Source organism: Papilio machaon, chromosome 20 (assembly GCF_912999745.1).
Source record: "Papilio machaon chromosome 20, ilPapMach1.1, whole genome shotgun sequence".
In the NCBI taxonomy this organism is placed as follows: Eukaryota; Metazoa; Arthropoda; class Insecta; order Lepidoptera; family Papilionidae; genus Papilio; species Papilio machaon.
In genome coordinates this window covers 3633020-3660547 of record NC_060005.1, presented here as the reverse complement: position 1 = coordinate 3660547, position 27528 = coordinate 3633020, and the positions used below count along the sequence as shown (strand labels likewise).

Genomic DNA, 27528 nt, shown 5'->3' with positions numbered 1-27528 from the left:
TATAAGAAAAAATGTCTTCAAGTTACTTTTCTGGGTAACATAAAGCGTTGTCAATCAATTAATTGTAATATAAGGGTGTTGATTTATTACTAGAATTTATACAACGCTACAGGATGTTCTAAAGTAGCATGTGTTAAAGGGTGTAGAAAGAGAAAGCAAGATTTTTAAGTCTTAAATCTGAAAGGGAGCAATCCATCGCTTGGGCGATATTAGAAAAAAATATTTTATTAAAAATGTCTAGCCCAAATGTAGAATAAAAAATAACTACGATTTTATAAATTTATTGTGCTGTGGAGGGTAGTTCTGAAGGGGACCAGAATAATTACTTATTTCTAGTGGATGATCAAAACTGGCCGGTCTTTTAGAGACGTTTCATATTTCGCAATTATAACTAATTAAACATCATAAAATCTAAATAATTTTGGCAAAATGTATGACAATTAGTTTGATTTCGTCGGGCTATTCACGCGATACTTTCCAATATTTTTTTTTATATATATATATATTTAATATAATAAGTACGAATGTCAAAGATATTTTTGTGACCGATTTGGATTATATAAAAGCAGGAATAACTCGACAAAATTGTTCAAATGATAAATACGTTTCATAACTTTATCAACATAAAATTAAAAAAAAAACTCCATTAAACTAGAAGTAATAATAAAATTTAACAAGTTGTAATAATATTACGAGTTAAGTTACTATTTACAAGCGGGGGGCAAGATGCGAAGTCGAACGTCCAATCTGAACAAATGGATGGAAATAAAAGGGACGATTTTATGGCTAATATAGTTATAAAAATGTCAATATAATTGTTTCCAAAGGCCGATAAGTCTCACGAATTGACTTTTACAGTGTCATTTTATGTTGATATATGGCATTTTATGCACGCTGTGACATCACCGGCAGTCACACTACATACACTGTCATCAAAATTGTGTCAAAACTGTCATACATAATAAATATACCAAATTATAGATTCCAAAGTATTATGATTTTATAATAAAAAAAATCAATTTTAGAAGAAGCTTAAAAACCAATCAAGAGCGTGCAAAATTTTGTATTTACTATATAAATAGTGATAAATCATTGCACAAAACGTATCTCGCGATTTTATAACAAACGTATAGGCACAAAATGTTCATTTAAAACATAATGGAAGAACGGACAATAACTAAAATTAAATTGAATAATCTGGATACATAATAATGATATCAAATTGTGAAACTATAATATCTAAATACTACAACCTCGTGAAACAACATCGATACAACATCGATAGACGCAAGTACATCGCTGCGTAGGCAACAACCAGCATTTGTATATGAAGGTTGGCTATAAGTCTGTGAACAAGCCAAGTGTCGGAGCGCGCACTCGGTGTTGGTGCGCAGTTAGTGCGCAGTTGGTGCGCAGTTGGTGCGCAGTTGGTGCGCAGTTGGTGCGTAGTTGGCGCAGTGTTGGCGCGGTGTCGGTGTCGGTGTGGTGGGCGGGGCGTGGGCGGGGCGCGGCGGGCGGGGCGGTGCCGGCCACTAGAGGCAGCGGGCGGCGCGCGGGGAGCGCGAGTGTCAGTACGCCTGCGTGGTGCTCGCCGCCGACACGCGCTCCGGTTTCAAGTTGCGCTAAAAAAAAAAATACACAAAATTAATATATAAATCATTATTTTTACTTATGTATCCCGGAATAGAGATAAAATTAACCATTTGACTATGTCTTAATTAGTGCGACATGCATTCATAGTGATCAAATTCAACAATTTGCATCAATTTTACAACAAACATTATGGTACTATAACAAAATGAGTACAAAACTCATAACAGAACATTTATTGAGTAAATTACAACAATAAGTGCATAAAAACAATGTAACTGGTGACCGATAAATCTATTGATTTATTCGTACAAATACTACACAAAAATTACTAAAAAAACAACTAACAAAGTAGTATATTTTATTATAAGGTGGTAATTTAACAAACGGCCACCTGGATGCACCCAAATCGCTATCTATAAACCTGCAAATGCACATGCGTTCCCTACCTTTAACCGACGGAGAAGAGGATGCACAGAATATTTCTTCTTCCTATGCATCCCCTTCTCCAACAAATCCACAATAAAGTGGACAAAAGATAAGACAATTCTACACTACAATAACAAATGTACATTCCCAATAATATCTAGCACGCCGAACTTACTGGTAACTCCTTTAAATGTGTTACAGACTTGAAATAGTAACGGAATTTACACTTTTATTGATTTTTTTATTTTAATATGCTCAAATAAATTTCTAAAAATGTGAATATTAAATTAAAATAACTAAAATTAATAATGAATAAAAATACAAAGGCAGTGAAATAAGTAACATATCCTTGTTACGTTCAAACATTTTTTGTCAGTGTAAGTAACATGTTTGTGGAAATTATTCCAAGATTAATCTTGAACTTGAGCATTAATGTCATTCATCATCATCATCATCAGCTCACTATACGTCCCCATCGAGGGGCTCTGAGCTTACCCTAAGTTAGGGGTGACTAGGTCATAGTCAACCACAGCTCAGTGCGGGATGACTTCACACATATCATTGAATTTCTTCTCAGATATGTGCAGCATCACGATGTTTTTCTTCACCTTAAGAACGTCGGATAAATGTACATATGTAAATCGAAAAACACATTGGTACATGGCGGGATTCGAACCCAGGACCTGTAGATTGCAAGTCAAGTGCTTAACCCCTGAGCCATCGACGCTCTCTTAATGGCATTATCAAATAAATATTATTTAAGTGACTTGTATAAGTTAGCAAGTGAATACAGAGCTAAAAGTTGAGCCATGACTACATATTGTGAGAATGTGATGTGATGATGAGAGATGAGCACTCACCAGCTGGTCGTACTGCTGCACCATCCGCTTGATGTGGTTGAGCTTGCGGTGCAGGTAGTTGACGCGCCGCCTCTCGCGCTGGTACGAGGTGTTGTTGCGCACGCGCTGGTACTCCTCCACTATACGTTGCTCTATCGACTGCAACATATTACACGATACAGATCACCTCTTCATATAATACTAGTCAAATGTCATTTTTATTAAATAAACCCTCACAACTTTAATTCAAAGAATTAGGTAAATTTGCTTTAGGTTAATGCAGATATTTCAGATTTCGATTTTTTTTTAGTTTGGTAATTTATCTGATAAGCGCTGAGAGTGTACACTAAGCGTGTATATGTATACTGGGTGTGTACTGAATACGTAATGCGTATACCGACTGTGTACACTAAGTGTATATACCACGTGTGTAACGTGTACTGACCCTGCGCTGCGGCGAGGCGGGCTCGGTGCGGCGCAGCTGCTGCTCGAGTTGAGAGAAGAGCGCGGCGACCTGCGCGACACGCGCGTACAACGCTCTGTACTCCGTGTACAGCTCGGAGAACTCCTGCTTGTACGCGCGCCGCGTGCCGGAGCTCGTGATCGCCGGGTACTGCCTGTACACAACACACAACTGTTTTGTACACAATCGTACACAACACAACACTGTCCTTTCATTTCTCGAATGTTCTATATTCATATATCTACGCATGCATGGACTCAGGTGCTCTTAATATGTAGTTAGACATAATTAATTCATGAAAAAGATTGACACAAATATTGTTTCGACCGATTGTAACTAAGTTGCTTGGTTAATTTTATGTCTCTAACATACACACAAATCAATACGACATGCAAATAAGATCGAAATTGGACGAAATAATTAAATGATATAAATACTTTGCAAATAAAGAATACTTTATGGAATTGCTAAAAATTTTTTTTAAATCTCTGACCTGAAAATTTACAATCTGAAATCTTTCTAATCTCGAAAATAAATCTCACCTTTCAATATCTACCAAATCAGTCATATTCTCATCAGGTACAGACGTTAAATCTGTAGTTTCTAATTGTTCAGTATTTGTGATGTTTTCTGAAAAATAAAAAAAATAAAAAAAATTAATAAACTGCCTGTCCATTTCCGATCTAGATCATAACATACTAAAATTAATACTATTCAACCACAATAACAAGAAACAAACTTAATGATGTCAAATATGACGTATACCAGCAACAATGACGTAATAATTTCCTCAAGTATCATGTTATTGTGCATGCTTAGTTAAGTAAATACTCAACATGCTATATATTTCATTATTATCTACTACAAATCTATAACATAAGTGCAAATAAAACTAAACACAACATATAAATGTGAACATATAAATTTTAAACACATACATTATTACATAACGCAAACTGCAACATGTGCAACATATTACATAACATAGTATTGTATGTAGTGTATGATGTAAATAATTCATGAATGTTATTTGCATTACTATGTGATAAATATGTCAATATGAAACAAAATATGTGTTCTTGTATGATTTTTCAGAAAAACTTAATAATATTATAAATACGAATGTTTAGATGTATGGATGGATGGATGTTTGTTAGAAGGTATCTGCAGAACGGCTCCATTTATCTTGATGAAATTTGCCATAAATATAGAACATAGTCTGGAAGCACATTGGCTAAAATCACATTTTTTTTAATTACGGGGACGTAGTCGCGGGCGACACCTAGTTCTAAGATAAAGTGCATTACTATTGAATTACAGTGACATTTAACATATAAGGTAACCACATTAATAAAAATATAATATGAAATCGTTATACAATAAACATATTGATAATCGAAAATATATGCAAATGGTTTTATATTAGTTACTAGCTGTCGCACGCGACTCCGTTCGCGCGGAATTAAAAAAAAACGTAATAAGTAGTCTATATGATCTTCAAGACTATGTTCTATATCTGTGCCATTTTCATTAAGATCCGTTGATCCGTTCCGGAGATACCTTCAAACAAACATCCATCCATACATCTAAACACCAATACCATTGTAAGCTATCAAACCAACTCTTATCACATGTCAAGAATCAATTAAGACCTTAAATTCATAAATGACATACAATATCAAAGTATTTTACCTGTGATACTAGTTTGCTCTACTGTAGGACTATTTCTGAAGCCGTTAGGTTTCACAGGACTGGGACAGAGATCCTTCACCGTATTGAAGTTGAGAGTGTAGCCATTATCCTTTTTAACTGAAAATAAAAAAACAATAACTTGGTAAAAAAAACATAAAAAACCTCAGCTGGTAATCATGAACTGTAATTATTTCTAAGTTTTTAACAAGGAAAACGCTAACTACAAGGAAATTCTTGTTAATGACGACACATTTTGCATTATTCAATAATTTAAAAATAATAAACATTTTCCCCTTTAGTGCATTTCTGGTCGTTACTCAAGACTTAGTAACTTAGTCCTAGCGGAATTAAAAAAACTAAGCAGACAGCTTATGTGTTCTTCCAGATTACATTTTACATCTATACCAAATTCCATCGAGATCTGTTAAACCGTTCTGGAGATATCTGCTAACATACATCTATCCATACATGTAAACTTTCTCATTTATTAAACTTCACTGTCCTATTTGTCTAAATTTCAATGTTTTTTTTTTCTCAAATAATATAGGGTATGTCTTCATCAGAGTGTACATAGTGTAAACTGACCGTTGGTCCTGTCGTCCTCGTTGTCGGAGGCGTGTCGTTCACCGGAGGAGGTGGTGGCATAGCCGGAGGAGGGCGGGGAGGGGCGGCGATAGTGTGAGATGCGCTTTTTCTTAGCTGCGGGCGTGTCCTCGTCACCTGCGGGCGCGCGCTTGCCCCCGCCGGCGCTCGCGGGAGACGCGCGCGGCGACAGAGAGTTGGCGGAGTCGCTGCTTAGAGGCGGCGTTAGATTTTGAGGTTTCCGCCTGGAAATATCAAAAACACGGGTCTATCAAAGCTTACAATACAAACATCTTTCATTCATAATACCTGCTTTTAACGGACAATTACCGAACAAATTACAGTATGTGAAGAAAAAGCCATCAACAGTATCCCATTCTTTGATCGGTGCGGAAAGTAAGTGACAATCTAAAGGACGTATCGAAGTTATATCCGATATTATAAAGGACCTTATAGGTTGTCCTGAAGGGGGAGTGGATTTGACGAAGGAGAAGAAGCGTAGAAAAGGGAAATATCTATAACAAGTTTCCAATCTAACTGCATTGAGCGTCAGATGAAATTCAACCGAGATATGTATGAAATAAGCGTTATCAACTGTACCTTTTGAGCATGCGTTTCTCCTCCTCGGTATAGAACGGCCAGTCCTCGTTGACATCGTTCCATATGTGCCTGCGCAGGTGATAACAGTTGTCTTTCAGCGAGCCGATCTTGGGCAGGATCTTGTTGACTTCAGCGCGATCCTTCTCCTTGATGCCCTCTGCAATGTGCAGGCGGTTAGTTGTGGTAACACGCTGTTAGTGGTGAGGGATACCGACAGACAACTTACCACTACTCAGCCTCGCGTATAACTCGGGCTTCTTGAATGGCTTCAGTGCTAATAATTGTATAAGTCTCTCACTGAAACAGAAAATTATCTAGGTTAAAAATCTCATATATATATTTTTATTAAAACTTTTTTAACAAATTACAAATCACACGTCTACTGTTTCATATTTAAGTATTGCTGATAGTAAATTAGAATGACAAATTAGATTTAGATTTGGGTAAGATTTTGGGTTGTCTATTTTAAATCCTAGTTCCTACTTAATGTTATAAATGCAAATGTTTAGGTGGATGTATAGATGTTTGTTAGAAAGTATCTTCAAAACGTCTAAACAGATCTCGATGAAATTTTGCATAGATATAGAACATAGTCTGGAAGAAAACATAGACTACGTATTGAGGTTTTTTTAAAATCCGCGCAGAACAAATCGCGGGCAAAAGCTATCTTCAAAAACTGAGATACAATACAAAAACCTTTAGCTTTAAGCCATCACAGTAAAACGATTAGTAAGAAAACATTGTTGTATTGATGTAAACAACATGCGCTTGTATCAAGGTATTAATTGAATGTCACAATCGTCGGCGTGGCATTTAGAAGGCGAGTGATCATGAGTCGCTGCGGCGAGGTCGCGACAAAACCGCACACAGATGTAAACAACTCAAGGCAATCGACGAATACCACTTTCCATTCTAAAAAAAACTCTCCAATCCACAATATCAATTAAGAAAAGGGGTGGGGTGAGGGAGGGGGGTTAGACAGAATTTAAGAAGACATAACGACAGTACCCACATTCGAGATTGAGACAATTTTTGGTAGTGACAAATTTTATTGATTACATCATAGATTTGTATTTTTTAATGAATGAAATTTGCATATTGTTTAATTTGGTATCGATTAATTTCTAAATAAGGATTATATTATTAATTTTATTGATACGATTGACTTAATATGAATCGCTAAAGATTATAAACATAGTGCATATATTATTATATGCACTATGTTTATAATCTTTAGGATTATATATCTTTAGGATTATATAATTTTTATAATTATATAATCTTTACTAATAATATATAGTAGTTAAATAAATTTTCGTATATTCTATTTTAGCATGAATTCAAACAGAAAAATTTCGGTGGCAAGCCCCTATTGGAAGCGATCACAGTCATAAAGTAATCGGTCTATCTATCGTACAAATAAACATTTGACATTCGTTAACCACAACAACCAAACTTCAATTATGTCAACCACAATTCACGATATGGTTTATTGCAATGTAACAAGATAATGATATTTATCAGCGCTGTGGTGTGTCGCATTTTATGATAAAAAAATAATTCTTTAAATATTTTAATTGTGGTCAGAAAAATCAATGAAAATAACATTTCATAATTGTAATTGCTTTTGGCCTTAGCTTTTTTAATGATATAAGAAGAAAAAAAGTTAAGTTAAAATGTCCAAATCCACAATTATAAACTATATTGGTGTAGTAATATAACAGTAAGTTCAAAGCATCAAATATAAGTTATGATTCCAATCTTCTATGACATCACGGCGACTTTAAGTTATTTTATTTAAGTTTCGCATTTTTTTTATTAGCGATAAGCGGTAAAGATTTGATAACATAATGCAAATAAGTCGAAAATCACATTTTTTTAACATACTTGAATAATACAACCCCTTAAATATTACTCAAGTATATTTTATAGTTACATTCTACCAGCTACAGCTTAGTTAAGAAATAGAAGCTTATGTAGGAATAGCACAACTAGATGACACAATATTTCTCAATCAAATACCTTAACAAGGAAAATCCTCTAAAGTAAATAATATTACAATCCTTTGTTGCTTGTTACTGACCTAAACAATTCTAATGATATTGTTATTTTTCATCTTGCCATAAATAGGCTACAATAACATAAGTATAATTTTCTCTTTATCTATTCAACTATTTCAACTATCCTTTAATCTTTTGCAAGAAGTTGGAAATTGCGCAAAATTCTTTACTTTCAAGTGTATGGAAAATTATACGTAAATTAAATTTATACGTTCTTAGAATGATTAAGCTAATATCTATGAGTGCAAATAAATATTGACGTAATGATTAGAACAAGGTGAGTACTATTGCTGATGCATATGATTTATGCACTGCACACCTACATCTTCCCACGGCAATGAATCAGGAAAACAGACGCGCTGTCAATGTTGTTGAGATAAAATGGAACCCTGCCAGGAACGATGAATACCGAATGCCTTGTGTCAAAACATTAGATTACAGTGTATTGAGAACGGGCAAGGAATTTGGTGAGATTTTTAATCAACTAGATAGAAGAAGCGACGGTTATATTGGCCAAACAAAGTTTCTTTATAACTTGAATTGTATGCTGTGGCACCGCCACTAATTAATCACTATGGTGTTTAATGTCTAAAAAATGCAACGAAATTTTAGGCTTAGTTTATGTTAGTTATTAAAAATGTGGAAACTTACTTTATAGAGCGTCGGGAAACGTCCGCGGCGGGCGGAGGGCGTTGGTGGGGAGGTGGTGCGCCGCGGGGCACCGCCCGCTCCGCTCGTTCCGCCCGGTCAGGTCTCTCCGCTCGTTCCCGCTCGGCTCTTTCGGCGCGCTCTCTCTCTACTCGCTCCACGCGCTCCCTCTCTAACCGTTCGGCGCGCTCCCTTTCCGCCCTTTCGGCTCTTTCTCTCTCCGCACGCTCGACTCGTTCTCTCTCTGCGCGTTCGACACGCTCCCTCTCGGCGCGCTCGACTCGCTCTCTCTCCGCTCTCTCCGCACGTTCCCGCTCCAGCCGCTCGAGCCGCTCCTTCTCGGCTCGCTCGGCTCTTTCTGCCAGCTGCGCCGCCGCCGACCCATTCGAGTACGTCGTATGTGAGAGGCGTTTATTTATTCTACGTCCTATGTCCGTCTGGTTGGGTTTTATAACCCGAGTGCTGGAAATGCCAGATGGAAAAACGTTTTAATTTTATTCAACGTACCAATATCACAATGGTGGATCATAATATGATATATCAGAGATGTATTTGTGATTCTACGTAAGGGATTATGACGTTGGTTATAACAATTTGGAATTTGAACTTATGCATAAAACAGTGCACAATTTACTTTATAAGGTTAAACAAAATGTTTTCCTTATTAATATAATTTAATTGTGTGGACTTCGTACTATTAATACCTCTGACGTAGTTTTTATTGTAATACTCAGCACATTGTCCAGCAGAAAATATTGATAAAATATGAATTTGCTAGAAAAGAGTTTCAAAGTAAATACAGTGGGTATTGATGGACATCATACTGACCACTTGCTCTGCTCGGCGGCAACCGTGCGCGCCATGCGGTCCTTCGTTGCCTCGTACGAGTCATCGTTGGCCAGCACTCGCATGCGGCGCGGCAGAGGCCCGCAACACTCCAGCCGCCGCGCGCCGGCACCCCCACGCACGCACTCGAACGACCCCTGAATATCATACAACGCATACATTAAATGTTATCATCATTTTAATATTTAAAGTTAATATGACTATTTTGTACAATCTTACAGTGATCAAAATCAGTTTGGACTAAAAACGGACTGTTGAATGAATTCTAAAACCAGTTGGGCAAAATGGCATCGACTTCTTTATCCATTCTCATACAGTTTTCGAATTTTATATCAATTTTTCATGATCTTAACACATAAAAAATGTGACACTGAATCGAGCCACTAAAATGTTAACATGTTAATATTTTATTATATAATTTGATTGATAAAAGCAACGATATGACACGACGTTATCATGATAAACAAGCGGGCCGGAATACCAACTCACGGTGATTGAATCGCTTGTAGTATCTACGGCCAAGTATTTTAATGAAATATATAATTATCATAATTGTTTAACAGAACCTTTAATATATTCATTAAGACTAGTACATTATTATGGATGTTTGTTAGAAGGTATCTCCAGAACAGCTGAATGGAACGCGTTGAAATTTGTCATAGATGTAAAACATAGTCTGGAGGAACACATAGGTTACTAATTAAGTTTTTATTTTAATTCCGCGCGAACGGAATCACTAACAAATATTTAATTCTATTATTATTTTCACGCAAAATACGCGCCAGCCGTGGAGTTGCGGAAATCGAGCCCTTACAACTAACTAACTAACTACATTATAATCACTTAACTTTAAAAGTAATATCAAAAGTCGTTTACAAAAATGTTTTTTTTTATATTCCTAAATAATTTCATCTCCTTTAGCTTCACTAAATCGAGAACTGAATAGATAATACATTGAAGCAAGAACTGATTCTCTTGTCATTTAATCTTTTCCGTTCGTTGTATCTTTATTAACGTATAGATAATTGTTTCAAAACAAAAACTTGAATAATTTCTTTACGCAAGACAATTCGAAGAACAATAACTAAATAACGATTAAAAAATACGAAACAAAAACATACGTTACAATTTCCTTATTTATTGTATTTCGACTCATTCGAGGAAGTCACATTAAGAGATCACATAAGAGATTAATTCTTTTCGCACGAATATTTCCGACACGCGCCTTCGTAACGTCATCAACAATATTTGTATGACATTTGTTGGTGTACTTTACGCCCATAAGGGGTGCTGTACAAATTTGAATACAAAATTTTGTCGATGACGTTACGAAAATGTTCTCTCGAATATCCCTTGCTAGGCTCGCTTCTCCACTTCTCAAAGAAAAATTCGCTTTCTATTTAGTAACTACAAAAGCTTAATGTAACACGCATATATATTTCTATGAAAAGATATAAACAGTCAACAGAAAAGGCATTTGTATATTACATTTTAATTACCATTAAAACAAAAAAGCAATCGCCTAATTAAATTGTTATTTACGTTTTTTCAATGCAAATAAAACATGTTTCCATAACCTTGTTGATCATTATTACCGGCTCATATTCCTACTATTTCATCATATCTGTACCTGAGAAACTTCATCTCAATTCTTGCTTCAAAATAAATTTTCCACTGTAGCTTATGTGGGTTACATTGTGACCGCATGAAGCCTCAACAGCTCAACCGATTTTGAATTGTGAGATGTCATTTGTTTCGCAATATTCCCCTTTTGTATTATAAAGTGTAAAGAAAATCTGGCTCCTTGTTTGTTTGTTTTTTTTTTATAATTTCTAATAAATGCATCATACACAACGTACCTGCGGGCCCTCCATTTCTGCATTGCTGTTGATGCTAAAGTGAAATGTTGACTCGCTTGACGCGCCATTGGTCGGGACCGGAATTGATATTTTCTGAAAAAGGGAAAATAACACTGTTAATAATAAACAGTAATACATTTTAATAAATACATTTATGAATAAGAAAAAATAGGTGTGGTATTATTTTATCTCTATAGTTAACTCTATCTAGTTAAAATCAGATGATACTGTTTTACCAATACCATCAAAGTAATTTATGCAACGTTGTTACGTAAAGATGCTAGCCAATCGAGTAATACACTTTCTATAAGTGTTTAATGTTTTACTTCTACAAGTGTAAGATAATTAAGTAAGAACGAATACAAGGTTTCAGCAATAAAAGATAAACTTTATTACCTGATAGCCATTATATTTTCACGCGTTTACAATTTCACTAAATTAAAACAAGGTCCAACGTCAAGGGTAGGATTGATATCAAAACGGTGTCCCGTTTAAAGTGCGTCATAGGAAGGCAATTAGTGATGTGCCGACTTTCATCGCTTGGAATGGCAACGCCGCGGCCGCGAGCCACAGCGCTCGTTTTACCGTTTCACCAGCGAGCAATACACGCGCGAATATAAATGAAACAACCGTCTATTATTAGCCGCTATCATATTGCCGAAAAACTTTTAAATAAGTTAACCATAGCGAGCAGTCATCAACACATTATTCTATGTATCAGTAGATTAGGAATGGCTCTAACTGACGTAATTAGACTTTTTAAGTGGTCTCCTTTTGTGTACACTTACTATGAGAAATCTACACTAAACCAGTCAGTCAGTCAACAATCAGTGACCAATTAACGTCTCTGAGTAAAGCCAGAAACGATTCCCGAAAGCTGAGACAAATTATACAATTGAATCGTATCAAAAACAAAGATTTACAGATGTACCACTGTTACTTTTATTATCATCAGGGTATCAATATTCAGGTGTTTTCTTACTCCGCAATGGAAATTCTCATATAACTAGTAATTGTGTCACCGCTTACTTTCGCTGGCCTCAAAAAACGTTAACGGTGAGATGTTATTCTACGGTGTTCTTTTGAGGTGTCCTCTTCTCCGCCAACATACTCACGTTATGGATTAAATTTATAATTAGAGTATTGTCCAATAATGGATTTTAATACAGACATTAGAATAGCCGTTAGAAATATCAGGGGAGTTGGTGTAATCGGGGAAAGATAGTATGTTAAGATAAGGTGTGTATCGCATCGCATTCGTAGTACGTCTGCTCATGACGTATTCACACGCATGGCCCCGGGCCGATATAAGGTCGTGGCTGACGGTGTGTGCCAGCACTACAATGCCAGCCAATTAACCTATTAAAAGTGTCTCAATAGTTAACCATATTACTCGAATGTATCAATCTACTCTAATATCATTCGATTATATACAACAAATTTACATTGTCACTTATCTCAGGTGATTTATAATTTACTACTGATTATTTATATTTATAATTACCAATTTATCGGTATTGATAGCAGACTGTGGAAAATTGGAATATAAAGAGATTACATTAAAGAATATTTAACTTAAATGTTCCGAAATGTCAAACGTCATTATAGATAAGAATTTTTATTATCTTGTTAAGTTCTACACTACACCAATGGTCGTCATAGAAAAACACTATCAAAACAGTATTCTATTATTATAATTGTCTTTGTATGTTTTGTTTTTGCGAATTCATCGCCTCGGTATCAATGCATGTGTGAATAATAATTGTGATTGCCCGATAGGACCCGCATCTTGACTGATGAACTCAAGGTGGTATATTATCTGTTATACGTCGTCATATGCAATTATGGTGTGACGAGGAAAAAACCCGCCAGTGGGCGAGCGCGGGGCCCGCGGGGGGTGCGCGCGGCGCGGCTTTCTCTACGCGGCGGCCCGCGGCAGCGCGCCCGGTATAAAGAGCGCGTCGCGGCAGAATGCTTCGGCACTCGGTGAACAGCCGTCTTGCCCACTATATTTGTACGCTCATGCTCTCATCCGTCGCCCATTTGTTATTTGTACACAATAAAAATTGTCTTTCAGGATTATCCGAAAACAGCAATGCTCATAATTAGATCGTAAACCAATTATGGATGTCACAAGTGCAATGGAATCCATATAAATATCATGGCAAGGTCGTTCAGTTTCAACGCTTGTCTTCTTGCGAAGGCCGTGTGTTTATTCGATCGCTACATCCGGAAAATATAAGGAAATCGCTACTTTGATATTTTGTTTAGTTACGCGTTGAGAATTTCTGTACAAATTGTCAGTATTATGTTTGTTTTGCAGTAGCCACTTGATGATCGAGAGTAATTCGCGGGCCAGTACGCATTTAAATATTTTTAGTCGCTACCGTGGCACCAGCTTGCGCCGAGGATTTCATTATTCGGTTCGGAACGTCGATCGTCACGATCACCGCGCCGTCGGTTACCTAATTTTACCTACACAAACGAAGTCGGCGAACGGTATACATGTTGCTGTTGCAAAGTGAGAGGCCGCCGCGACCGGTTTCCTTCACCCGGTCGAGATAATTGAACACAGTCGCTAATTATACAAAAGTGACTCGTATTTCGCTTATAAATAAGGATCGTACAGTGTGTTAATAAAGAACAATAAAATCCGTTGAGTAATTTCAAGAAATGTAATGATTTCGAGCGCGACAAACCCGGACACAGAACAGGCAGTCGAGCGGCCGGCTCGGCCAGTTAACGTGCTGTATTTCATTGACGTAACATTGCGGAGGTGGGCCGGAACGTGGACAGCGTAATGTCGACTTTAAACCATTGCTATAGAGGCGATACGCGATATACGTACGTCAGCAGTCGACGATGATAATAAATAGTTCACTACACAACACGAATCATAGCGGGAATTCCACGCAGTCGAGCTGTGATCGACAATAATAATTGCTTACCGCGACTCTTTTATCTAATATCAATACATTAGATACTTGTTTACTTAAAGTATTTTATGAGCAGGTTTACTTGTTTATACAAATAACATTTAGAAAAATAGAACAAAAGAATTAGAGTCAGAGTAGTGCGTTGTAGGGTTTGAAAGTGGAGCAAAGTATTCAATTGAGCAACGATTTTAACATCAACCACTATAACAAGTTGTAGCAATGGTCGAGCGATTGTTACAAATTGTAAAAGAAAACGTAGCAAGGTCAGTTTGCTTGCTTAGATTTTTTGGGTCGCGTGCGCAACAAAAAAAGAAACTGTAGCCTCATTAAACCGAATGTCTAAAGAGAATAAATCAAGTAAAAACTAGATATTTCTTTGTTTTGAGAAAGTGATAATGGGTAAAGTTAAATGAATGTTATGCGATTGTTTAAAAACAATCTGATAAACGGCACACTGCTGTTCAACTTACGTTTTTGATTGCGAAAAAACATTTACATAAAAAGACTATATTGCGCGAGAGAATTTAGCAATTGTACCGTAAAAGAAATTGTTGCGACACTTCATCGTCGGACACTTTCATCGCTCGTACGTCCGTACAGTCGGTCAGGTATTCGTGTGGTTTCTACCACTTATTTGCATATTCATTCGTCGACTTTCTAATGGACGATACGATTCGTTGTCGCAACCGTCAACAATGTGAGGTAACACAACGTTAATTAAACTCACCTGCAAATATATTCGACACAGAGCAGTGAGATTTCTACAAGCGTTGTGGATATTATTAGACTACGACTCAATTCGAAACACTTCTACTGGATTAATTTTAGAATTAAATATACACATGTAGGTGTAAAATTACTGATTTATCGCAAATGTACGTTAAATTTTCCAACCATAGAAAGCATGCAACGGTTAATGAACCTCAAGTTGTTTTCAGTTCGTTCGTTGATTACATTTGTGACATTCAATCGTTTGCACGTGCCTTGGACATGTTGGCTTCCGCTGATAACGATTCCTGATAACCAACCTGTAGATTATTCGCGAAATTTAAAGAAAAATATCAATTAATAATGATTCAAAACGAACATTATTATGCTAAAATATGATAAACTAATCTTACTAATATTATAATTGCGAGTGTTTGGATGTATGTTTGGATGAATGTATGGATGGATGGATGTCCCGCTGAAATTTGGCATAGATGGAGAACTTAGTCTGTGAGACCACATAGGCTACCAATTAAGTTTTTTTTTAAATTCCGCGCGGATAAAGTCGTGGGCGACAGCTAGTTTAATATGATGGGAATTCGGCATTAGATTTATAACCGAGAGAAACTAATTCAGTAGGTCGCTCGATGACTCCTTATATTTGAGACGGAAGTAATTCTAGAATCTGATCAAGTTAAATAGTCTTAATTAAACATTACTTGTATTGAAGGCAAATAAAGACGGTTAATTGAAATTCGGTATACGTGAGTTAGGCCATGCTATTCGTTGTCTCCTTCACAGTCAGTGGGGCGTTCGACCTCCGGTGGAGGGGCGGGTACAGGGGGAGGGGGAGCCTCTCACCGGCGACGTGACGGCGGCCTCACGCGGCGAGGCTGCACAAGACTACGTACGTAACTAACCTCTCCAGCGATTATTACTCAACGCTCGATACGCCTTCCCTCTATACTTTCACCCCGACTTAATGCCATTATTGTATTTTAACACACTTTATAAGCAAAACAGCTAAATCTGTAATATGTTGCAATGCATGTAAAGTAAGAAAAAATAACACAGTCAATGTTATCAATGCCTAGTGCAAAATATTACATTAAAAAAACTTTTATTTTTAATAGTTATTATGGGCTAGAAACCTTTTTCGGTATTTTAAGCACACACAACCAAAATTTCATCACTCTGAGAAGGAAAGAAATAAAAACATTTATTCGCTTGCACGTGATATTAAATAGCAAAAAATCAGATAAAACTCACGTATTATTTACAATCTGTCACTTTCATACGTATCATTTAATAAAATCAACCCCCTGTATATGAAGAACGTGCCATTGATTGCCTAATCAAAAAATATTGTGCCATTTAGCACAGCCTTTATCGTTTCGTCAAGCGTGATTTAGGCATTTTAATAAGGTATTTATATAACTAGATTAACAACTATAGTTAATTAATTTCAATGTCACAACAAATCTATAATTTTAACCCGGTTACTATCGGTTGCTTAATCACATTTGTAGCAAGTCGTATTTGTAACCAGGTTAATTAAAAACTCAGGTTGTATTACAAAGTAACGTTAAACAAATAACGATTGTTGACATTTAAATAATTCAAAACATTCAGTTTATTCCATTCTCACCCTTAACCCTAACAATCATATCTCTGTAATAAATATTACAAACAAATTTTCTTAAAGCATAATTTCAGCAAATAAAGAAAAATACTTTCAAACACCATTTCAAAAAATAAAGTACACCTATGTAATGAGTAATCAAACAATGAATTTTAAAGATCTAAAGCTATATGTAATTTGAATTCGAAGAGATTTTTCCAACATTTTCTCTTCAAAATACGACACGACATGACGCGACAAAAATTATTCATATCAATTTTATAAACAGAACTAAGGTTTGCTTTAGGGGTTAACAAATCTGTGCCAAGGCCGAGATCGAGAATCGATTAATCGGTAAAACATTACAAAGTATGGCTCATCGAATCGATTTAGTAACGCGCGATGCATGTCACATACTCGCTGTATCGGCAAAGACAATTTTGTAGGTATTTAGATCAAGGTGCGGGGCCCGAGCAACAGCTGAGTGGTAGGCGGCAGCGCGGAATTTACGTTTAATAACACATACGATAGTGCTTCGTAGTGCAGCGGTTAATTATCGTCTAATTTCGATACGAAAATTGGGTTGGATACTCAGCCAAGGGAATAAGAAAATATTTTTTTCGATCATCAGCTTCATAGTCATAAGCGCACAAAGCTATATTTCCATGACGTCTATTTTGCCGTATTAATTTACGATTAGTCTACGGCATAAATGTCTGTCCTATTAAGACCAGAATGGGTTACACTAATTATCGTGTCACAACAAATTTTGCAATCAGAGACACTCGTGTTCATACAGAGACGATATATACACTGAGTGTACCGCATATTGTATCACAGTCTAAACGTACCATTAAAATGTAAAAATTGCTAGCCTCATCATGTTTATAGGTTATAAATACTCTTACCGCAAACGGCTCTGAAATATAGTCCTTATTCTATAGTTATTATTCCTAATACTTCAGTGTTTTCGTCTTGAGTATACTAATCAAATAAACACCATGTTTTGTTCAGTTTTACATACATTGATATTTAAAGTTCAACGGCCGAGTATAAACCAGGAACGATTTGTAATATCGAGTGGGATTATACATTTAAATAAGTAGGAGTCAGTCCACTCGATGCGTAAAGCGGAGGCCTATGAACTATGACCTAGCGGTACACTGCCATAAGCTTTATAGAAAAAAGGCTAACATTTAAATTGTCAAACTAATACACATTACAAAATAATAATATGAATCATTTTATGTAGTGTGCATAAATTTCTAGACCAAAATTGTCTAGACATTTATAATTGTTAATTAAATTTGATGACATCAAAACATTTTGCAAACCATTGAGTTAATAACGAACGCGTATGCAACTTTTGCAAAAATCAAAGTTTTGATAACTTGCAATTATAATTATGAATCAATATCACGTTGCTTACAATCGTACAAAATAAAGTACTAAATCTGATGACGTACGTAAAACGTTACGTTAAAGTATTTCCTTCATTAACTTTGCAACACGAACAATACACCATAAAGATATTGTCATGTCAAATCATTGAGCGAATTCAATAAACAATGATAATAAAATTTAGAGAAGCGTATCGAAATTTGTTACATCGCCTCTTGTTTCTCTATTTCTCAAAGAAAATGACAGCGTTGACAATGTTTTGTACATTTGTTCCGGCAGTGGAAACTCATTTTTACATTTATGTAGTCTTTCTAGATCGATTCCTTACTAGACATTAATTTCTAGTTAAATTCCTATGACGAACATTTTCGTTATTAAGATGATAGTTTGGATTTATATTTGAGTAAATACTTAGGTCATTGTGAGCAGATGCTGAAAGAAAATGTATGAAGAATAATATAAATCATATTGTGTTATCAATAAAGCATAAAATTGCTTGATATTCTAACATGTTATTGATTTGTTTCGGTTTAAAAATTAACTCTTGAATACTAAATAATAACATTAAACGATAAAATTATTACGCACGGCTCGAGTGACGTAAATATTTGTTATTCATAGGAGGTTTACATTTAAATGGAAGCAAATTTAACAAAACTTTATTTTCTAATTATTAAAATATAAAATCTATCAAGGAATTCAGTACTTGGAAGTAAGGCTTATAGGAATTATATATTAGGAATATTATAAGGGCAAATTTAAGTACGAATATAGTTATAAGTAATAGTTACTTTAAATAAAATTCGATGTAACCTTTTTTAAGTTCGTTTTACACATTCTGTACAAATTATTAATTTTGGATTTCATTTAAACGTTGTAATATTTTGTTTCTTGATTCTATTTACATCGTTACCTTGGTACATTTACAAATGAACTGATAACTAAGGTATTACAAAACGAAAGCACGTAACTGAGTTCGTATAAAATATCAGTTTTATTGTTTATTTCAAAACCTTTACAACATTGCAATACAAAATTGTACAGATATCAAATACGATAAATATTTCCAGAGATAATGATGGTCTGCTTTCTTAATAATATTTGCAATAGTTCAACCAAATGCCACGAAGAAATAAATCAAATTTGTACAGTGCCATCCAAACGTTCATGGCAGCTAGTACAATAGACAAAAAGAAAAGTAAAGTAACGTAAAGGGATACAACAGTAGAACACACATGTTAAGGGCATTTTTTCTCCCCCAACATTGGTATCAATATGCGCTCGTAGCTAACAACGAGCCATCACAATGTTTGCATCTTATAATACTCTGCCTCACAAGGTAGCAAGATTTTTATACAATAATCTTTATTAAACAAACAGCCTTCGATATGAAACGTTCTCTTACGAAACTTTATGTTTTAATGAAAAACCCGCTTACAACATAGCATCTATAAAAATCAATATTTAGTACAAACTAATCAAAATTATTTATAACAAAAGTAAATTTTGAATGAGAAATTATTTAAGTTTTAATTTAAGACATCTAAATACTTTTTCCTTTCCAATATTACAACCGGCTTGAATCGCAAGAAATACGTAACACTAATGAACGATCATTTCAATTTAAAGACACAAAAAGTAGTCGGTGAAAGTTAACATAAAATACGTCGATAACTATGGGACATTCCATCAGTAAAATAAAACAATATATAAAACTGTACAACTATACTGCTGTTACAATTTACACGTGTAAAATAACTGACCTGTTCAATCTTACCCAAATGGAGGCGCATTACATTTGACCAAGTTTATTATTTACTATTATTATTACTATTTTATTACTAGCTCTCGCTCGGGACACCATCCGCGCCAAATTGAAAAAAAAATGTTTGTTTTTTCAGACTATGTTCTACAACTGTGCTAAATTCCATTAAGATCCGTTAAGCTGTTCCGGAGATATCTTCTAACGAACATCCATCAATTCATCTAAACTTTCGCATTTATAATATTAGTTAGATATATTAGGGTGGGTAAAAAGAAACTCATTTTAGATAGCTGGTTACAGCCTAGGTTGCACAAGCTCTACTCAAGCTAACGGATCTACGTTAGAAAAGTCGATAAAATCACAGAAATTATTCATATTGGGTTTATATTTAAAATTTAGTTAGATAATATTTTAAATATAGGACGATATCTGTTAAATTATATTTTTTTTTACAAATATGTGACAAAATTGAGATAAAAATAATGGATAATATTCTTCCCGACCTAATATATATAAGGGCGTTATATCGGAATCCGTATTAGTGTAACCGAAAACAAGCATTTTACATTTAAAAAAAAAGGTAAAAGTATCATTATCACACCGGTAACACTTACCTACGCAGTTCCAAATAAAGACCTATACCTTAATAACCTCCTTCTTTTTGAAGTCGGGTAAAAACAATGCGTAGGTACTCACCTTTCAATGTTAAAATACGTTCATTCCAAATTATTTGCATAAAACGAACTTTATGACATTAATTGTATTGATTTTACAATTTACTCCATTTAATCACAATTTTCAAAAGATTTTACGAAATAGGAACATTTCTTACTAAAATGGCGTAGAGAAAAAGTATGTTCCAATTTGAAACAGCGTATGTGTGTATGTACTTTATTTAATATAACACAGGGTCGCCTTAATAACTATTCAAACGAAATCAAAATTTCGGCTCAGAGTATAAAGTTCAAACATTCACTTTGTCATCATTTACAAAGTTTGACCTTTAGCTATTTGAGAAATACAATCATGATTAAGTTGCCAAACTTTTAAATTATAAATTACACAGTCACAGATTTCGACATTACAATACTTGACCAGAATAGGTTACTGCGACTTTCCGAGACAAAAATCCCCCTTTTAAAATATATTATTATCTCTTTTTTGTAAAAAGATAATGACAGGGAAATTTTTGTCTCAGAAACCCGAAAACCATAGGGGACTTATTTAAAAGGCTGTTTGAATTTACGCTGTTCTGATCAGCAGAATCAAATAGTTACTAGTCGGTACCTACAACTACTTATTTAGGAAATTACCATGACGAAACCACGGTGTAACTAACTCTGACTATCTCATTACAGTAAAATTATCATGAGGGTTAATTGAAAGTATAAATCGACAAATCGATTAGCAAATACGTGTTGTTAGCTAATTATCCAAATTGTTTCCTTTTAACAGGTTTGGAGGTTAATAGACAAAGATTAATGAGAAATAAGCAATATTAACAAGACGGCAACTACTTTTTTTAATAATAATAATTGTTTGTTCGTTGGTCCCTAAACCACTGGATAGACTTATTTGAAAGTTTGCTATAATAGTTCAGAGAGGACTCAAATTATTTTGATTACTTCAGCTAGTTTAAAAAATTAATATTTAGGCTTTACCTATTAGATGGCTACTTTGAATAATTAAAAACGTAGTTTGAATTCACGAAGTATGTAAACTATACGTAGTTAAGTACGCTTAATTCATTACTTCCCAACACTGACGGGAGAAGACGTGGCTGGGACAAGGAAAAAAATCTGTTTTCTTTTTATATTAAAAAACTGAAAACGCATATGCATATTTTTGGCTTGATGTATGTCTATTGGAAGCAATCACATCAGCGGAACCGTGTACTCGTTAACCACCTTTTAAAAAAATACCGACAATTCTAGTCCTACTTAACCGCCTGCCTGAAGTTCAGAGTAATAGGTAGTCGCGGCAACTTTTACCGAAGTTGCGTAAGTCGCCGTCTACAATTTATAACTGGCTACATTGCAAAACTTTCGTAACATTACATAGTCTACCTTTCTCATACAACATTAATACCAGATAGTATTTTTCTAACATTAAGACATTCTATACGACACTATGGTTACTGAGAAATAAAAATATAATTATTATTACACAACTGAAATTAATCAATCTTTAACGTATGTATATTTAACCAAGACAAAGTTTATTTGAATGAAATCTGGAATCGGGATACATTACAGTCCGGAATAGAAGATTACTTAGTTGTTTTTTCTTATTCTACGCGAAAGAAATCGCGGACGACTGCTAGTAGATGGTAAAAATGATGACGAGCTAAATTCACGATTGATTGAATAGATGCTAACTAGATAGGTGCGCTCCTATAGCACGCTGCGTTCTGCTTAATCAATTTTAAAACAGACGACCTTAGATTCAAAGTCAGTCAACCATAAAGGTTAGCAGCATTCGTAAAAACGTTTGCTTCGATCCTTTCCACGTTATTGTAGACTTCTATCTAATTCATTAATGAATACTTTATATTTATTGAAAAATCCAATCCAAATTCTCAGATTAGACGAAATTTGTGAGACGTTTGTTTAAAAATCTAGTAATTTGACAGGATAAAGTAGTTGTAATTGTTTGCGTAAAGTAAACGGCCATTGCTTTCTCCGTAGCAATACTAATTTGATAACTTTAATAGAATAGATCCTTTAAAATTTCTTCACTAATCTAGAACTAGATTCTAATTTAACGTATACGAGCCTATATGAACAGCATACGTGTATCCGGACCCGGAAATAACCGCAATCTACTAAAGTTTGTCTAAACAATTTTAGCTTCAAGAGTTTGTATTACAATAATGTAGTTTGTATTTTGGTGGGTCCGGCGGCGACTGCGTGTTGAAGTGAAAGTGAGTAAGCGCACGTACTATTTGCCTCGCACTCCCAATAAGACGACGCGACGCGCCGTCCGCATACCTCAACAATTACCCACGAGGAAATCAGATCGACAACACCCGGTTACTACATCTATTTTTATTTCATTTTGACCAAAATTCTACAAATGTTTTCAGATATCTTGGCGGCTCTTAACTTCAAGCGAGTCGCGTGGGCAGGACACAATTTTACGTGTAGTGGGGCGCAGCGGGATGCGGGTGAAGGGTCCTGCGCAAGGTTCCGATGACGTTGGGCAGCCAATATATTTAAAAAAAACTTTATCTGATATTAAAAGACAGAAAGATCACAGGTACAACAGTAACGTCGAGGACGTTTATTTCCTACCTCCTTCAGTGAAATTTAGTTTAGCGCTCTGGATGCAAAAAATCTCGTCATGGCAATATATACATATGCGATTAATTTTAGCACTTATGCTAAGTCTGCTGTAAGTTCTTATGAGCGTATGTGGTAAGCAAATTAAATTCTTTGGCTGTACGAAATAACTTACTCGTTCGATAGTTTTTCTTCAATAGAGACACTAATGGAGGTTTTATTTTCTCTACTTAGAGCAACATCTATAAATCTTGACTGTATTTAAAATTAAATCATTTTATAAGTTTATCATTTTTTTTTACACATGAAGTAAAAATTCATTATCAAAACCTTGGTTTTTGTTATTCTAATTAAGTGAAGAAAAAATCGTACTCTAGCCTTAGTTTACTTTGGAATACATATTTTTTTAATTAAATCTTACTAATATTATAAATGCGAATGTTTAGATGGATGTTTGTTTGAAGGTATGTCCGTAACGGCTGGTTTTAATGAAATTTGGCACAGACGTAGAACATAGTTTGGAAGAACACATAGGCTACCTTTAACGTTTGTTTTTTAATTCAAAGACAGTTAGTTTTTAATAAATATGTTAGGATACAAGTTATGAAGAGAATTAAAAATATATGACAAATAATGCAATGAAAAATCACAAATATTTGTGTTAATCGTATTAACAACATAACACAATACGGGCTAGTCGCTTGAATGCTGGCCGTTGTCAATAGTAACGTACAAGATAGACACTATCTAATATATAAAATTCTCGTGTCGCGGTATTTGTGGTTAAACTCCTCCGAAACGGCTTGACCGATTCTCATGAAATTTTTTCAGCATATTGAGTAGGTCTGAGAATCGGCCAACATATATTTTTCATACCCCCCCCCCCCCATTTAGTTTTTTTTAACTGCGCGCGGACGGAGTCGCGGGCGACAGCTAGTATCTCTATAAAAATCACTAGTAACTAATGTTATGAAATTACTACTGTGTTAAATTAAATGTACATCTGATGTGTTTAGCGAATTTTCTGTATATGTGTTCAGATGAAAAATCATTTACTAATTTACAAACAACTTGTTTCGTATGCCGCTTGGGGATTCGTAAAAATTATTCTATCAAATGTTCAATATCTTATCAAACTCATTTATAGTCATCAATAATTTAATCGAATTGTAAATTTTCATACAATATGGCAAGACTCTATTCAAATAATCTACATCAATATCAAATTCTAAATTGTATATTGTATACTACAATGGTACAAAAAAATTAAATGACGTTTATTTTCAACTTTTAATATTTTAGTCATCATTAAAACCTTTATCTTCGCAAAAATAAATGCAAGAGATATCCTCAATTGAAGTAAGGTAAACATCACTAAAACTTTAAACAATAAATAAATACAATTTGCAATCCGTTGGTCAAAGTATCGTGCGAATAGAACATACCGTAGCGGAATGCAAAAATGCGTTCTTGATTAGCAACCTCGTACTGTCGGATATTGTAGGACAACGCAAGTTGGTCTACTGAAGGTCGGACAACGGAGGTCTGTTAACAGTAGTCTTGTAAAATAATTGAAACATTTTAAATTATGCCCAATATTTTATAAGAGTTAATTTGCCCATACGTTGCAATAAAACACATAGCCGTGAATATTCCCGCCATAACGCCTGTTAAAAAACACATCGCCATCCTTCTTTATTGTCTTTGTACCACTTGAGTACACTTTTGACATCTAGTACGTTTTAAATAGATTTCTAATTATTTGTTTCGTAAAAGTATTTATTTATCTAGTAGTCTTTCACAGACATTAAGGACAAGATTATGCGTCCGGGTAATACGCCGGATAATAATGTAAATTTCTATTAACCGTTGGTTTCCGAGACCAAACTCTCTGTATAAAACATATCGTCATCTCTGTAATTGTAGTCTCTGGTTTTTGGTCTCAGAAACCCACGGTAAGTTTCCATTTCCTTATTTACATTATAAATTGCAAACAACAGGGCAACAAAAAATTTATGGTCAACAAACAATAAAACATAATTCTTTTGCATTTCTTACATGCATTGCATTCTAAGAAAAACATATTTATACTTGTTTGCACCGACTTAGTATCATAATGAAGTAAGATTTAAGTTTGTTCTGAAAAGAAGTTAAATACGTTTCAATCATCTTAAGTAAATACGAGCAAAAACTTAACGCGGTGCTGGAAAAAAATCAACACTTGTATCTCTTACCAACAGGTGTTACTACTTTCGTGGTTTTATAAGACAATAGAATTAATTTATGCTGTCAAAATAATTGAAATATCTCAATTTGTGGTTTGTAGCTATCGTTATAGCGACCATTAGACACGGCATGAGCTCGGCTGACAAAGTTGTAAACACCATTGTTTGATCACGTGGCCGTGCGCGAAATCGCTCGAGAAAAGTTTAGAACAAGCAACCTTTGTTCTACGCAGAACGTCACCAACAATCGTGAATATAAAAACCAAAGCATGTTCAGTTTTTTTTTTCAATAAATGAAAAACATGAAGTGATAATAAAGAACAAAACGTTTGCAACAATGGGACTACCCGAATGTGACTTTTTTCTACAAATGAACGCGCAGAGTGCTAATGCATGATAAACTAGTCATAGAACAATAACATAGACTTGAATTTTATTAATATTTATATCTTCTAGCTCTATCTTCGAGCTACTTCGAAAACGGCTCTCACAATTTGGATCAAATTCTGTGGTAGCAATTGTAGATAAATATCTTTCTATAAACAAGAGTTAGTTTTATCGAAAAATTCTAATCGTAAAGTTTCCTTCTATTTTAAAGTAATACATATACTTTTATCTGTGATAAAAAATAATAGACAATGTAAATACATCACTTCGTTAAAAACACGCCTACCTATATGACGTAGATATTTCTGTATAATTTTACAAACATGATACATAGAATATGTGGAAAGAGTATTGCAAATGCGGTATATCATTGTTGTTCTTAAATAGTTATTTTCCTATTACTTTGAGTCTTTCAACGCATAATCATGCTGTTTTGAATTTTATGTTTTTGTTCTTTTAAACTTTTTTCATCCACGTAATATGAGCTAAAGGAATTTAATTATTTACATAAAGCTATAACATTAAAATCCTTATTATGGTCATATGCAATCGTTAAAAGGTCCGTAAGAGCAAGTAATAAGTTCGTATACAATGCATCGAATCCTGTTCTCGGTTGCAGTAACGGGCCCGAGCGATGGTGTAAATAAATAAAGCGACCCCGAGGACGTCGACCCGGACTGATCAAATTGTATTCAGCTTGCATTAGAGTACCTACGTTTTTTATAAATCTGCGCCTTCGAAAGTTCACTGGTCACTGTATGACATTGAAAAACTATATTTAGGAGACAAATAATAATTAATTATGAAACATAAAAATATCTATTAGTTCTTGCATAATAATAGAACTATATTTAAGAATAATTATGACAACTATTTACAATTTATTCTGTTTAGGTACTTCATCTGTGACCAATCAAAAATTTTTACAAATAATTTCAGCACTTATACATCTGAAGGACTGTAAATGTAGATGAATCTAAAATCTCTTTAAATATAAGCTATTCGGATAACATCGCTTTAAACAAGTCAGTATAAAATTTTCTTGGGAAAAATTATCTCAGTATTTTCACTGGAAACTTTACTTTCAGAACATTAACATAAACAGAAGATACTAAAATACATTTTCACAGAAATGTGGAAAACTCATACATTGCAAAGAAAAGTTACACCTTATGCGTTTTTATATCCAAATAATTATATTATTACAAACATGTCAACTAAAATTTTTCAAAGTAAAGAATTACGATACCAGTCAAAGGGACTTTACCGAGTTCAAAGATCAACACGCTTTTCTTGTTCCGCTTACAAATCAAAAACCAATTGAAGTAAATGTTTAGTTTATTCATAGACCATTCAGACACCTTACCAATGCAGTATTCGCTCAACTGTGAATGACCAATTAACCTCATTAAGTGAATTGTTTCTCTATACATTACATTCAAGTCAGTGACATTACGTAGTATGTTGTTAACTATCTGTAAATCATGTAATATGTTTACATTGTCAAACGACTTTAATTTTTCTTTGCCTTATGGCATACTACTGCACTATACGACATATGAAGTTAGAGCGTATCATCCTTCGACGACATCAACT

At 34.6% G+C, this 27528-nt stretch overlaps 1 protein-coding gene across 1 annotated transcript in view; it reads right to left on the bottom strand.

Annotated features, from left to right (window-relative positions):
- Positions 1-1280: 1280 nt before the first annotated feature.
- The window catches only part of LOC106716388 (RNA polymerase II elongation factor ELL2), a 39162-nt gene continuing 12914 nt past the window's right edge, over positions 1281-27528 (bottom strand). Inside the window, exons 3-13 of the mRNA XM_045682811.1 lie at positions 11609-11701; positions 9732-9886; positions 8907-9365; positions 6422-6492; positions 6196-6352; positions 5599-5840; positions 5014-5130; positions 3864-3951; positions 3304-3475; positions 2880-3017; positions 1281-1622 (exon numbers count right to left, since the gene is read on the bottom strand). Coding sequence (XP_045538767.1) covers positions 1569-1622; positions 2880-3017; positions 3304-3475; positions 3864-3951; positions 5014-5130; positions 5599-5840; positions 6196-6352; positions 6422-6492; positions 8907-9365; positions 9732-9886; positions 11609-11701 — 1746 coding nt within the window. The 3' untranslated portion in view covers positions 1281-1568. The remainder of the gene's footprint in view (positions 1623-2879; positions 3018-3303; positions 3476-3863; positions 3952-5013; positions 5131-5598; positions 5841-6195; positions 6353-6421; positions 6493-8906; positions 9366-9731; positions 9887-11608; positions 11702-27528) is intronic.